This window comes from Heteronotia binoei, chromosome 21 (genome assembly GCF_032191835.1).
Source record: "Heteronotia binoei isolate CCM8104 ecotype False Entrance Well chromosome 21, APGP_CSIRO_Hbin_v1, whole genome shotgun sequence".
Classification (NCBI taxonomy): domain Eukaryota; kingdom Metazoa; phylum Chordata; class Lepidosauria; order Squamata; family Gekkonidae; genus Heteronotia; species Heteronotia binoei.
The window spans coordinates 22,893,583-22,907,039 of NC_083243.1; the positions used below are offsets into that span (position 1 = coordinate 22,893,583).

General features: G+C 46.0%; 1 protein-coding gene across 1 annotated transcript in view; it reads left to right on the plus strand.

The window, feature by feature from the left end:
* PLD4 (phospholipase D family member 4) overlaps window positions 1-13,457 on the plus strand; it is a 30,195-nt gene continuing 16,738 nt past the window's right edge. The window contains exons 1-5 of the mRNA XM_060261581.1: window positions 1-36; window positions 1,653-1,727; window positions 3,540-3,730; window positions 9,482-9,665; window positions 12,110-12,230. Coding sequence (XP_060117564.1) covers window positions 1-36; window positions 1,653-1,727; window positions 3,540-3,730; window positions 9,482-9,665; window positions 12,110-12,230 — 607 coding nt within the window. The remainder of the gene's footprint in view (window positions 37-1,652; window positions 1,728-3,539; window positions 3,731-9,481; window positions 9,666-12,109; window positions 12,231-13,457) is intronic.

Below are 13,457 nucleotides of genomic sequence, written 5' to 3' on the forward strand. Positions count from 1 at the left end.
ATGGTGAGTAAAGAGAACTTCCGCATTCAGAAGCAGGCAACCTCTGGCTTTCAGCACCAGGAGACAACATCAGGGGAAGGCCTTGGCCCTCCACGGGAGCTGGTTGGCCACTGTGTAAGACAGGATGCTGAACTAGATGGACCACTAATCTGATCCAGCAGGGCACTTCTTATTTTCTTATGAAGCTATGCCATATTTTTATTATAGTTAGTTTGTGAAACCAATGTTTAGCTAACAGAGAATCACTCAAATCCTTGACATATGTTGGTTCCACCTCCTTCACTCAAAGAAGAAGATGAAGATGATAATAATTATGATTATGATACTGGATTTATATCCCACCCTATACTCTGAATCTCAGAGCAGTCACAATCTCCTTTACCTTCCCCCCCTCAACAGATACCCTGTGAGGTAGATGGAGCTTAGAGAGCTCTTACAGCAGCTGTCCTCAAGGACAGCTCTGCAAGAGCTATGGCTGACCCAAGGCCATTCCAGCAGCTGCAAGTGGAGGAGTGGGGAATCAAACCTGGTTCTCCCAGATAAGAGTCTGCACACTTAACCACTACACCAACTGGCTCTCTGAATCAAGTGACTAACTCTAAAGCTAGGTAGTGTTTTGAGAGTGACCTTGGGGATATTGGCATTTGGAAGTCATGCAAAAGCACTGCTAATACTAACTGTGGTTAATAAACGAACTTAAAACCACACTTTCAGGTTTTGCTTTGATGGATCCTACTAAGTAACCATTGTGGAGTATCTCATGTTCAGACAATCATACTAATTTTCCTGAGTTTCCTAATTTTCCTGAGATTGTGAGCCAGGCCTACAGGGGAATGTTGATGTATTTAGGGGTACAGCCTCAGTAGATCCAGTACAACCTGACATGCCTAGTAGCCTTGTGAGAAGTACCCTGCATGAATGGTACAGTTGCCAATCCCCAGTTGGGCGCAGGAAATCCCCTGGTTTGAAGCCCTTCACACCACTTCAGAGCTATCAGAAAGCAGGGAGAAATGGCCACAGGGCACTTCTTTCTGTGGTGGGAATTACGCCCCCCCCCAAACAAGCAAGAAGTAAGAAATATAATGTGCCTATGTAAACAGGAAGTGACATAAGCACATTAGTGACGTCAGGGGTGACACTTTGGTTATTGAGCAAAACTCTATGGTAGAATTAGCTTCAAACCATAGAGTTTTGCCCCAAAACCAGGGTGTCGCCCCCCGCCCCCACATCACTGATGTGCCTACATCATTACCTGATTACATAAGCACAAACAGGGACTTTTCTGTAGGAAAAAACTAGCAGGAACGTATTTGCATATTAGGCCACACCCTCTGATGGCACCATTGTTTCACACAGGGCTTTTTGTAGAAAAGGCCCAGCAGGAACTCATTTGCATATTAGGCCACACCCCCTGATGCCAAGCAGCTGGAACTGCATTCCTGTGTGTTCCTGCTCAAAGAAAGCCCTGATTACAACACATTTATTTCCTGCTTCTCCCTCCTTGCTCCTGGAAAGGTAAATCCCACCCCAACCACTGACTTGACTGACCTGGCAACCCTATTCCCCAAAGGAAGAAAAGCTTGACAAATCACTGGCCTATGTTTGTTCATTCTCTTTGGTTCTTTTCTTTGCTGTACATTTCTGTTTTCTAGGTCGGGAAACCTTGGCTATCAAACAGGCCCATCTCCTTGAGATTCCTGCCCAGTGAACAAATGGACATTAAAGTGGTAAGTGCTGGAATAAAAACAAGATACAGCAAATGTGTGTTTGTGTGTGTGGTGTGTTTGTGTGTGTGTGTGTGTGCGTGTGCGAAATGCCCCATACTTACGTAAAATCATAGTTCAGCAGTAGCAGAACCCTCAGTTTCATCAAGTAGGTTTAGGGGCAGGTACTCGAATTGGGCTCAACATGACATGCATCGTTACAACACTTTCAGGGAAAACCTGGGCGTGACAGAGAGTAGCTCTAAGACAGGGGTGACCAAACGTGCTTAACGTAAGAGCCACATAAAATAAATTTCAGATGTCTGAGAGCCACAAGACATGAATGTCGAAGGAAGGAAGGAAGGAAGGAAGGAAGGAAGGAAGGAAGGAAGGAAGGAAGGAAGGAAGGAAGGAAGGAAGGAAGGAAGGAAGGAAGGAAGGAAGGAAGGAAGGAAGGAAGGAAAATAGATTGGGAAGAGTGATAGAGAGGTGGAAAGAAAGTTGCTTTAACTTTAAATTCATTATCCAAGCTGGATAAAGCTTGGCTTGGGGAAATGATGTAAAGAGAGAAATGCCTTCTCCAAGCTGGCCAATAGGGTGGTGGGAGCTTTGAGAGCCACACAATATGTGTGAAAGAGCCACATGTGTTTCCCAAGCCACAGTTTGGCCAGCCCTGCTCTAGGAATTGCCAGGTAGCTTTATAAATCTCCAGAGACAACCTTTGTCTTTTCTGGGTTTCCTCCAGAAGTGACATAATAATGTACACAACAGTTCCATTTATATATATATATATATAGAACCCAAGGGCGGGCGATCCCCTGCTCTGACTGGGAAACTGGCAAACCTGCCAGTATAACTGTTGCCCGTGATGACATAAAGAGAAAAGTACCTGAGAGCACATTCTCTTATTTACGTTTTCTACCTCATGCCTGGACCTGAATGAGTAACTGCTTTGAAGGGTGAACTCTGTAGCATTATACCCTGCTGAGGTCCCTCCTCTGGCTAGGGTTGCCAACCTCCAGGTGGAGCCTGGAGATCTCCCACTTTCACAACTGATCTTCAGTTGGCAGAGAACAGCTCCCCTGAAGAAAATGGCTGCTTTGAAGGGTGGACTCTATGACAGTGTACCCTGCTGAAGCCCCTCCCTTCTCCAAACCCCACCCTCTCCCAGCTCCACCTCCAAAGTCTCCAGGTTTTTTCCAACACAGACCTGGCAACCGTACTCCTTTCCCCAAACCCTGCCTTCCCCAGGCTCCATCCCCAAAATCTCCAAGTATTTTCCAACCCAGAGCTGGCAACCTTAGGCCTACCCTACAGAGTGAACTGGCTAGCCCAATCTTGTCAGATCTCAGAAGCTAAGCGGGGTCTGTCCTGGCTAGTGTTTAGATGGGAGACCACCAAAGAAGTCCAAGGTCACTATGCTGAGGCAGGCAATGGCAAACCACCACATCTTACCTTTTGCCTTGAAAACCTTACAGGGTTGCCATCGGTGACCTGATGATGCTTTTCACCACCACCAGAGAGTAATTTTAAAGATTATGGAGATGCTTGCGAAATTCTGAGGAAACATCAGAGCTTTTTTTTAGTAGGAACGCACAGGAACACAGTGCCGCCTGGTTTGGCAGCAGGGGTGTGTGGCCTAATATGCAAATGAATTCCTGCTGGCCCTTTTCTCTTTAAAAAAGGCTCTATACTATAGTAATTCTCATTGGGACTGCGGGTGGCGATGGTTGTTGATAGCCATGGTGGTTATTTGCTTGGTCATCTTGCTAAAACTCACGAAGGGAAAACCTTCAGCCCTGACCATCACAAATGTGAATTCTGTTCTTCTTCTAGGTACTTGTGCTGATTTCAGTGGCTGGGCTTCTTGTGGTAATAACTCACCTCACAAAACGTGACACAACGGCACTTTCAGAGGATGAAGGTGTAGTCCCTGGCAGCTGGCTCCTGGTTAACGAAGACCAAGAAATTGTAAAGGAGAGAATGACCAAGATAGAAAGCAGCATTAGATGTAATGATTCATGCAGGTAAGCAAACGAGCAATACAAGTAAGGAGCTTCTCAGCTAGGGAAGTCAACATCCAGATGGGGTATAGAGACCTGGTGGAATTCCAGCTCATCTCCAGACTACAGAAGTTAGCTCCCCTGGAGAAAATGGCTGCTTTGGAGAGTGGACTCTGTGGCACTATTCTTGGATATTTGGTTAATATGGCAGGGATTGCCCAGTCATAGAAGCGTGTTATTTACCGATTTCCCACTCGCCTTGTGCTGCTCTCACATTCCTCTTCTCACCGGGGCTTCCTTCCGATTTCACACTATCTGCCCCGGAGATGGTGTCAAGCGTGTGTGGCAGCAACCAGGTGAGGAGTACAAAGACAAGTGTGTCTTGCCTACAGTCAAGTATGGTGGTGGGAATGTCATGGTCTGGGGCTGCATGAGTGCTGCTGGCACTGGGGAGCTACAGTTCATTGAGGGAACCATGAATGCCAACACGTACTGTGACATACTGAAGTAGAGCATGATCCCCTCCCTTCAGAGACTGGGCCGCAGGGCAGTATTCCAATATGATAATGACCCCAAACACACCTCCAAAATGACCACTGCCTTGCTGAAGAAGCTGAGGGTAAAGGTGATGGACTGGCCAAGCATGTTTCCAGACCTAAACCCTATTGAGCATCTGTGGGGCATCCTGAAATGGAAAGTGGAGGTGCTCAAGGCCTCTAACATCCACCAGCTACGTGACGCCATCATGGAGGAGTGGAAGAGGGCTCGAGTGGCAACCTGTGAAGCTCTGTGAACTCTATGCCCAAGAGGGTTAAGGCAGTGCTGGAAAATAATGGTGGCCACACAAAATATTGACACTTTGGGCCCCATTTAGACATTATCATTTAGGGGTGTACTCACTTTTGTTGCCAGCAGTTTAGACATTAATGGCTGTGTGTTGCGTAATTCTGAGGGGACAGCACATTTACACTGTTACATAAGCTGTAGACTCACTACTTTACATTGCAGCCACGTGTTATTTCTTCAGTATTGTCACATTAAAATACTTAAATATTTACAAAATGTGAGGGGGTGAACTCACTTCTGTGACAAACTGTATATTGCAAATGTAAAAATATTTATTCAAGTCGATTCAGTTCACATTCAGGTTGCAGTCAAAAGGAGAGAGAAGCCGAATCTAAAGAGTACTTTCCCTGTTGCAAGTGGCCTGCTAAATCTGGCACCAAATGTATGGAAGTATGAGGGCACTGTTTTCTACAGGAGAGATCTTCAGAGAAACGTGTCTCCACGAAGAGCAACGGGGAGACTTGGATAGAACAAAAGGCCAGAGAGAAAAGTTGGGTTTTGGGGTTACCACATTTTGAAAAACAAAACAGGATATATTTTCAGTCTGGCTATTTCAAACAAGTGATTACAATAACAAATCTCATTTTAAATACCCCTTCCTATTTAAGTTGGGATAATTGCTGCTAACTAGAAATATTCCTAACTTCCCAACCTCAAAAGAGAACATTTTCATCAGTTTTTTAAAAAGAACCCAAACGAGGACAGACACCCCCAAAAGAGGACGTATCCTCTAAAAAGAAGACATCTGGTGGTAACCCCAGGGGTGGAATTCTAGCAGGAGCGCCTATGCATATCAGGCCACACACCCCTAATGTAGCCAATCCTCTAAGAGCTTACAAAAACTTTACAACAAAGCTCCTTATACAAAATGCTCCTTTGCATATTAGGCCACACACCCCTGATGTAGCCAATCCTTCAAGAGCTTACAAAAACTTTATAAGCTCTTGGAGGATTGGCTACATCAGGGGTGTGTGGCCTAATATGCAAAGGAGCTCCTGCTAGAATTCCACCCCTGGGTAACCCCAACTTAGAGTGATGTGGTACCCCCAATGACCAGGCATGCTGAGTCTCTGACTCCAACAACTGTTCCCCACTGAGGACCCTCCTCTCCCCAAACCCCACCCTGTAATTTTGGCAGTGCATTAAATAGTGAGCATGCGCCAACAACAGCTGTCCGCCCATGAAGGTTGAATGCCTCCAGCTTCAGCGCTATCGAATCGTTAGAAACTCTGATGGTTTTGGAATGTGAACAATTCACCGGTGTGACCACTTGGGGGTGCTGGAGCTGAGAGAGAACGGGTATTGCAGACGAGCGCATGATCAATGTTTGGACGTGGCTGCAAAGAACGTAGCTCGTCGTGATGCTCCTTTCTGGCTTCCATCAGAATGAAGCATAATAGCTTACTGAGGCCAGATCTGGGAGCTTAACCATTTGGAACGACATTCATTTCTGTTAACCGGATAGGGGCCACAGCTGCACAAAACGGCCAACAAAAAGCTGCCAAACAAATTTAAAAATTAACGAATCCAATATTTGTGGACAGTTTCAAAAGTTGCAAAGTCCACATGGGCTTTTGATCGCATGCGTAATGGGAGTTATATGTCTCCCATAGATCCAGAGGAGGTAGCGCTGCAATCTGCTGATAAATAGTCAAGAGTTCAGTAGCATCTTTAAGACTAATACATTTTATTGTAGCATAAGCTTTTGAGAAACAGCTCTCTGACGAAGCTCTCTTTATCTCTCCCTGAGCCATTTTATGGGAAGGGCGGGATATAAGTCATAGAATAAATAAATAAATAAATAAATAAATAAATCATAGTTCAAGCTTTCGAAGAGAACTGTGATTCGAGAAACAGCTCAAAGAGAGCTGTGTTTCCCAAAAGCTTATGCTACAATAAAATGTGTTAGTCTTAAGGGTGCTACTGGACTCTTTTACTATATGGGCGTTTTCACACTTACCTTACGCCGGAGCGACGTCCCTCTTCACCACGCAGCGTCTGTGCGGATTTCGCACTAATTGCTCCACAGAACCTGGAAGAGCCGCAAAGTCCCGCGGCTTTTGCGTCGCAAATGTAAACTGGTTTTTGCCGGTTTACATTTGCGACGCAAAAGCCCCGGGACTTTGCGGCTCTTCCGGGTTCTGCAGAGCAATTAGTGCGAAATCCGCGCAGACGCTGCGCGGTGAAGAGGGACGTTGCTCCGGCGTAAGATAAGTGCGAAAACGCCCCATGACTCCCATGTTAGTGCAATTTGTGTCAGAACTCAGTGTGCAGGCAGAGAGAAATTAAGCCCCCACCCCCACCCTGGTTTACCAGCTTCTATGTGGGGCACGGAGTTCTCCCAGAATGACAGCTCATCTTTAGACCAAAGATACCAGTTCCCCTGGAGGAAATGGCAGGGGGAACTCTATGGTATACCATAGAGTTCAGAAGTTCCAGAGTGACATCACAGCCCTCTGAGCTCTCTCTCCTCACCAAATTTCACCCTCCCCAAGCACTGTCTCCAAATCTCCAGGGATTTCCCCAGACTAGTCTGGCCTCCCTAGTGCTTCTGCCTGCTGTTTTCTCAACCTAAAATGGCCCCAGGGAGCTTCTATTTGCCCTCTTGGGAAAACAAAGGTATAGCCCAGGGATGGCCAAACTGTGGCTCAAGAGTCACATGTGGTTCTATCAATCACATATATTGTGTGGCTCCTGAAGCCCCCCACCCCACCCCATTGGCCAGCTTGGAGAAAGCATTTGTCTCTTTAAAGAGCCAGTTTGGTGTAGTGGTTAAGTGTGCAGACTCTTATCTGGGAGAACTGGGTTTGATTCCCCACTCCTCCACTTGCACCTGCTAGCATGGCCTTGGGTCAGCCATAGCTCTGGCAGAGGTTGTCCTTGAAAGGGCAGCTGCTGTGAGAGCCCTCTCCAGCCCCACCTACCTCACAGGGTGTCTGTTGTGGGGGGAGAAGATATAGGAGATTGTAAGCCGCTCTGAGTCTCTGATTCAGAGAGAAGGGCGGGGTATAAATCTGCAGTCTTCTTCTTCTTCTTCTTAAATCATTTCTCCAAGCTAGCTGGAGAATGCATTTAAAGTTGGTTTCTTTCCACCTCTCCCTCTTTCCTCCATCTATATGCCTTCCTATCTTCCTTCCATCCATCCGTCTTGCAAACACCTGACTTTCATGTCTTGAGGCTCTCAAACATCTCACATTTAATCAATGTGGCTCTTACATTAAACAAGTTTGGCCACCCCTGATATAGCCATTGGTATTCCCATCAGTGTTCCCTCTAAGCTGAGTTAGCGTGAGCTAGCTCACAGATTTTTAGCCTCCAGCTCACACATTTTTGTCTTAGCTCAGGAAGGATGACCCCAGAGCACACTGATTTATGCAGTAGCTCACAACTTTAATGCCAGTAGCTCACAAAGTAGAATTTTTGCTCACAAGAATCTGCAGCTTAGAGGGAACATTGATTCCCATTGGGGCAAATACACTCATGAATGCACATGAAGCTGCCTTACACTGAATCAGACAACTGGTCCATCAAGGTCAGTACTTTCTACTCAAACTGGTAGCTGCTTTTCAGGGTCTTGGGGCTGAGAACTATCACATCATTTTAGGGTACCGAGTCCCCTGCAGCCTCTGGTGGGGGACTGCTTTTATGTGCGCGGCGCGATGACGTTACTGGCAAGTGGTATCTATTGTACCATAGAGTTTTCCCTCCCAAATTGCTAGAGCGTCCAGGAAAACCATAGAGTTTTCCTGGAAGCTCCTAGAGAGACTGGCATGTGACGTCGCCAGCACAATGTTGTCACTGTGAGTAACGTCATCACTCCAGTGACGTCGGGGGAGAATCCCCCCTGCCGGCCCAATGTGGGCTGGCAGGTTAGGAACTTCTGGGGTGGGGGAAACCCCGCCTGGGAACATGGCAGCCCTACATCATTTGCTACCTGGTCCTTTTAACTAGAGAAGGATTGAACCAGCAACCGGCTGCAATCAAAGCAGAGGCTCTCCAACTGAGCCACAACTGCGTCCTCAGCTGCCTGAGTCCATTGCAGGTTGGGAGCAGGGCCTTCTGGGGGAGCTGATTTAGGCGCCCGCCCCCCCACATAGGGTTGCCAATCCCCAGGTGGGGGCAGGGGATCCCCCGGTTTGGAGGCCCTCCCCCCGCTTCAGGGTCGTCAGAAAGCGGGGGGAGGGGAGGGAAATGTCTGCTGGGAACTCTGTTATTCCCTATGGAGATTTATTCCCATAGAAAATAATGGATAATTGATCTGTGGGTATCTGGGGCTCTGGGGGGGGGCTGTCTTTTGAGGTAGAGGCACCAAATTTTCAGTACAGCATCTAGTGCCTCTCCCCAAAATACCCTCCAAATTTCAAAACGATTGGACCAGGGGGTCCAATTCTATGAGCCCCAAAAGAAGGTGCCCGTATCCTTCATTATTTCCTATGGAAGGAAGGCATTGAAAAAGTGTGCTGTCCCTTTGAATGTGCTGGCCAGAACTCCCTTGGAGTTCAATTATGCTTGTCACACCCTTGTTCCTGGCTCTGCCCCCAATGTCTCCTGGCTCCGCCCCCAATGTCTCCTGGCTCCACCCCCAAAGTCCCCAGATATTTCTTGAATTGGACTTGGCAACCCTACCCCCACATGACTCAGTAGCATTATCAGTGCAGGGGGTGGGCAGCAGAAGTTAGCTTTGCCTAGGGTGCCAGACAGTAGGGCCAGCCCTGGTTAGGAGGAAGTTAAGCCCCCTTTCCTTAGATGCCACGGTCCCACTCTGTGTCACAAGAAGTGCGCAATGACTCACGGAAGCTCCCACCCTGACACAAAATTGCGTAAGTCTTTAAGGTGCTACTGGACTCTTGCTCTTTTCCGCTGCTGCATACAGACTAACACAGCTAACCACCTCGATCTAGCGTCACGGTCACGGAATGTCTCTTCCAGTTTTCAGCTTGTGGAAAGCCTTCCTTGTGATATGCCCTACGAGCCAAACAGCAGCATGGCGAAACCCTTATACCAGGCATGGATGGAGCTCTTGAATATGACCCAGGAAAGCATCCACGTGGCTTCTTTTTATTGGTCTCTGACTGGGGAAGATCTAGGTGTTCACGACTCATCATCTAAACAGGTGAGATCAGATTTTTTTAAAAAAAAAAACCCTCCCCCAGATCTGATGCAAGTACAGACCATTCAGTCAATTTTCCAATACAATTTGAGAATTAAACATGCCCTCTGTGTGTCGGCACTACCTTGACTGTAACAGCTCATTTTAAAGCCGATAACTGAAGTTCTTTTCACGGTGTTCAAACTACTTCCCAAGCTGGGGTCAAAAAAAGCTGCAGCAATTTGCAAACAAGACTGGAGAACTCTCAGTAAATATTTCCCTCTGATCTCTTTTAATTCCAAGGCCTCCTTTTGCATGTTCTAGGAGCATGTATTTACACACAGTTAGAGAAAGAATGCTGAACTTTTGGTCTAATCCAGCAGGACTCTTAAGTAGACACACCCCAAGCAGTGTTCCCTCTAAACTGAGTTAGTGTGAGCTACTCACAGATTTTTAGCCTTAGCTCAGGAAGGATGACCCCGGGGCACACTAATTTATGCAGTAGCTCACAACTTTAATGCCAGGAGCTCCCAACTTTCGTGCCAAGTAGCACACCAAGTAGAATTGTTGCTCACAAGATTCTGCAGCTTAGAGGGAACGTTGACCCCAAGGTAAAGTAAAGGGGAAAAGTCAGGGCTTTTTAAATAGCAGGAACGCAGTTCCGGCTGGCCTGGCAACAGGGTGTGTGGCCTAATATGCAAATGATTCCTGCTGGGCTTTTCCTATCAAAAAACCCTGGAAGAAGTTCTTTGAACTTGTTTCAGATGCCTTTCTTTCAGTTTCAGACTGTGTTTTCCCTCCTGCCCTTTACCATGTGTGTGATCAGACTAAGACCAAATTGGGTTTCCCCACACCAGAGGATATAAGTCTTCCGATTCCCATATCCAGGCTGAGAAATTCCTGGTGATTTAGAGGTGAAATTTGGGGGAGGTGGGGTTCAGGGAAGGGTGGGTTCTCAGCCATAAGACCATAGAGTCCACCCTCCAAAACGGCCGTTTTCTCCATGGGAACTGATCTATGTAGCCTGGAGGTCTGCTGCAATTCCAGGAGATCTCCAGGCCCCACCTAGAGGCTGGCAACCCAAAAGCAGCATGCTTAGCAGCTGGGTGGAATGGCCCCATTCAAAGTGTACCAATGAAAGGAGAAATTGTATAAAAATTAATTCAAAATAATAATATTTAAAGGTACTCTATTCTAATCAAGAACCAATATTTATACTCTATCTTCTTCTAAAACTTAATCTTAATCATTATCAAAAACTACTAACATTTAAAGATACACTTAACTACTAAAACCAAAAATTAATATTCTTCTTTCTTCTAAGACTTAATCATTATCAAAAATTGTCCAATGTCCTTTCACTTTCCACTCTTTTTCTGCATATATTCTAAATTTTTTCCACTCCATCTTAAAAACCTCCAAATCGTAGTCTCTTAAAGTTCTTGTTAATTTGTCCATTTCACTCCATGTCATAACTTTAACTAAGTAACGGGGGGAGGGTAATTAGAAAGTAATATAGGGGATGGTGGTGAAAAATGATTAAGGATGTAGAAATAGAAATTGTTACCTTATGTTACCAATGTTTATAATTAAGACTGGGGGGAGGGAAAAGGGTAATGTATGGGGAAGGTATTAAGTGATTATTAATATTTTATTAGTATTAGATATAACCGCCATATGTTACCAATAAAATTGTTTTAACACGTAAAATTGTATAAAAATTTTATCAGAAAATTTATTATCACGTAAGTTAAATATAGGCAGGTAGTTCAACAGGTCAAGTTCAAATCTATCAGCAGCAACAATGCTAGTAAAACAACCGTGCTCAATCGGGTGAAGAATCTCTAAAGAATATAATTAGAACCAGGGCTCTTTTATTTTAGCAGGAACGCACAGTAACACAGTTCCGGCTGGCTTGGCGTCAGGGGGCATGGCCTAATATGCAAATAAGTTCATGCTGAAACAATGTTGATGCCAGGGGTGTGGCCTAATATGCAAATGAGTTCCTGCTCAGAATCACTCCTAGTGGACTCCTCCAGCATAGATAACTATGGAGAAAAGTGTCCAAACCTGTTAATCGTTTTGGAGTGTAGTTCCCTTTATCAAGAGCCTGGTACCTTATTCATATAATACTGAATAGATGCATCAGTTTCAAAACGGAACAGCAAGCCTTCAAATATTCAGCTTCACTTCTGCAGAGATTTTGGGCTTGGACACTTTTTTTGGACTTTACTTGTTGAACTACCTACTTGTATTTAACTTATATGATAGTGGATTTGGACTTGACCTGTTGAACTACCTACCTGGATTTAACATATCTGATGGTAAAATTCTGGTAAGATTTTTATACAATTGTTTTCCACGGTTTTCTCCTTTGGTTGGTACCTAATGTACCATGGAGCTCTGTATGTTTTCCCCATTCAAAGTGTGGCAACCTCTACCCTTGTGCAATACAAATGATTCTGCAGGGTGAAGAGGTTCTTGCTAAATTTGGAAGTTTGCTTCTGAGAAACGTCTCTCTGTTTATCGCGACAAACGTGCCCTCTCAAGACCGTAACTCCACTGATCTTGAGTTTCTGGAGGCAAAAGGTAATTTTTAATTCCTTCTCTTTATAAGCATAATGACTAAGGGGTCATTTTGTAGAAAAATAGGGGGTGGAGCTCATTGGCATAACTCATTAGCATATGTCGCTTCCCCTCCCCAAAGCCAAAAGCAACCTGATGCAAGAGAGCCCCGGGCGAGCAAGGCCTGCTTGGGCTGGCTAAAGATCCAGCCAGCCCAAGCAGGCCTCACTCGCTTGGGGCTCTCCTAGCCCCCCCCCCAACAGTCAAAAGGCCAGCAAGTCACCCACCACCCAAAATCACATAAGAAGTGGAGAAAGGGTAGTGTGGACTTCTCCAGGGCTGCTGGGGCATGGCAAAGCCCCTGGTGTCTGGCTGGCTGCCCGCTCTCCTAATCCAGGGATTGTTATGCAGCTGCACCTACTATTCAATGGACAAGGTAGATGGGGAGGAAGAGGGGGAACCATCAGAAAGGTTCAGGAGCTGTGCTTCTCTGAGCTCCTGCTGAATCTGAGGCCTGACTCTACTGAGTTCTTGCACTCTTATATGGGGCCTCAGCAGCCAGGACCCTAGACTCTTGGAGTCTTAGGTAAGGTTCCCAACTACATCCTGAGAAATTCCCTGGAGATTTGGGGGCAGAACCTGCAGAGGGGGGATTGGGGGAGGAATTTCACATAGGATTGTGGTAAATCATACAATCTACCCTCTGAAGCTCCAATCTCCACCAAAGGAATGAATCTCTGAGATCAGTTGTACTTCTATAAGATCTCCATTTCCTTCCTGGGGTTGGCAACCCTAACTGGAATCCCAAGATTCAGTTTAATAGTGTTAACAGGTTCTGGGCCACAGCCCTGAAAACCCAAAAACAATTTACCAGGCAGAGACTTTTTGCTCAAAAGTCCAAAGGTTTATTTGTAAAAATCTCATTGCAATGTGAGAGAGAGACGCTTCATGCTAGAGGCTGCCTCTCTCCCGCTTTAGCCTAAGCTGCTGTTTTTTAAGCATTCCCGACGCACGCCCCCCCCCCCGCCCCCCTTCTCTCTCCCCCTGTGACCAAACAGGCCATTGGCAGGGTGCACAATCTGACTACTCCCGGCCGCAAAACAGCACTTCACAGATACTATTACTTCATTATCTCATCTCTCCTAAGTGAGTAAAATTCCACACTAATTGGCTAACTCTGAAGTTTCTCTTCCCACAAATTGGTGGGGCCCCCTCACTATCTGCCTAGCAATAGATACGCATACTCAAAGG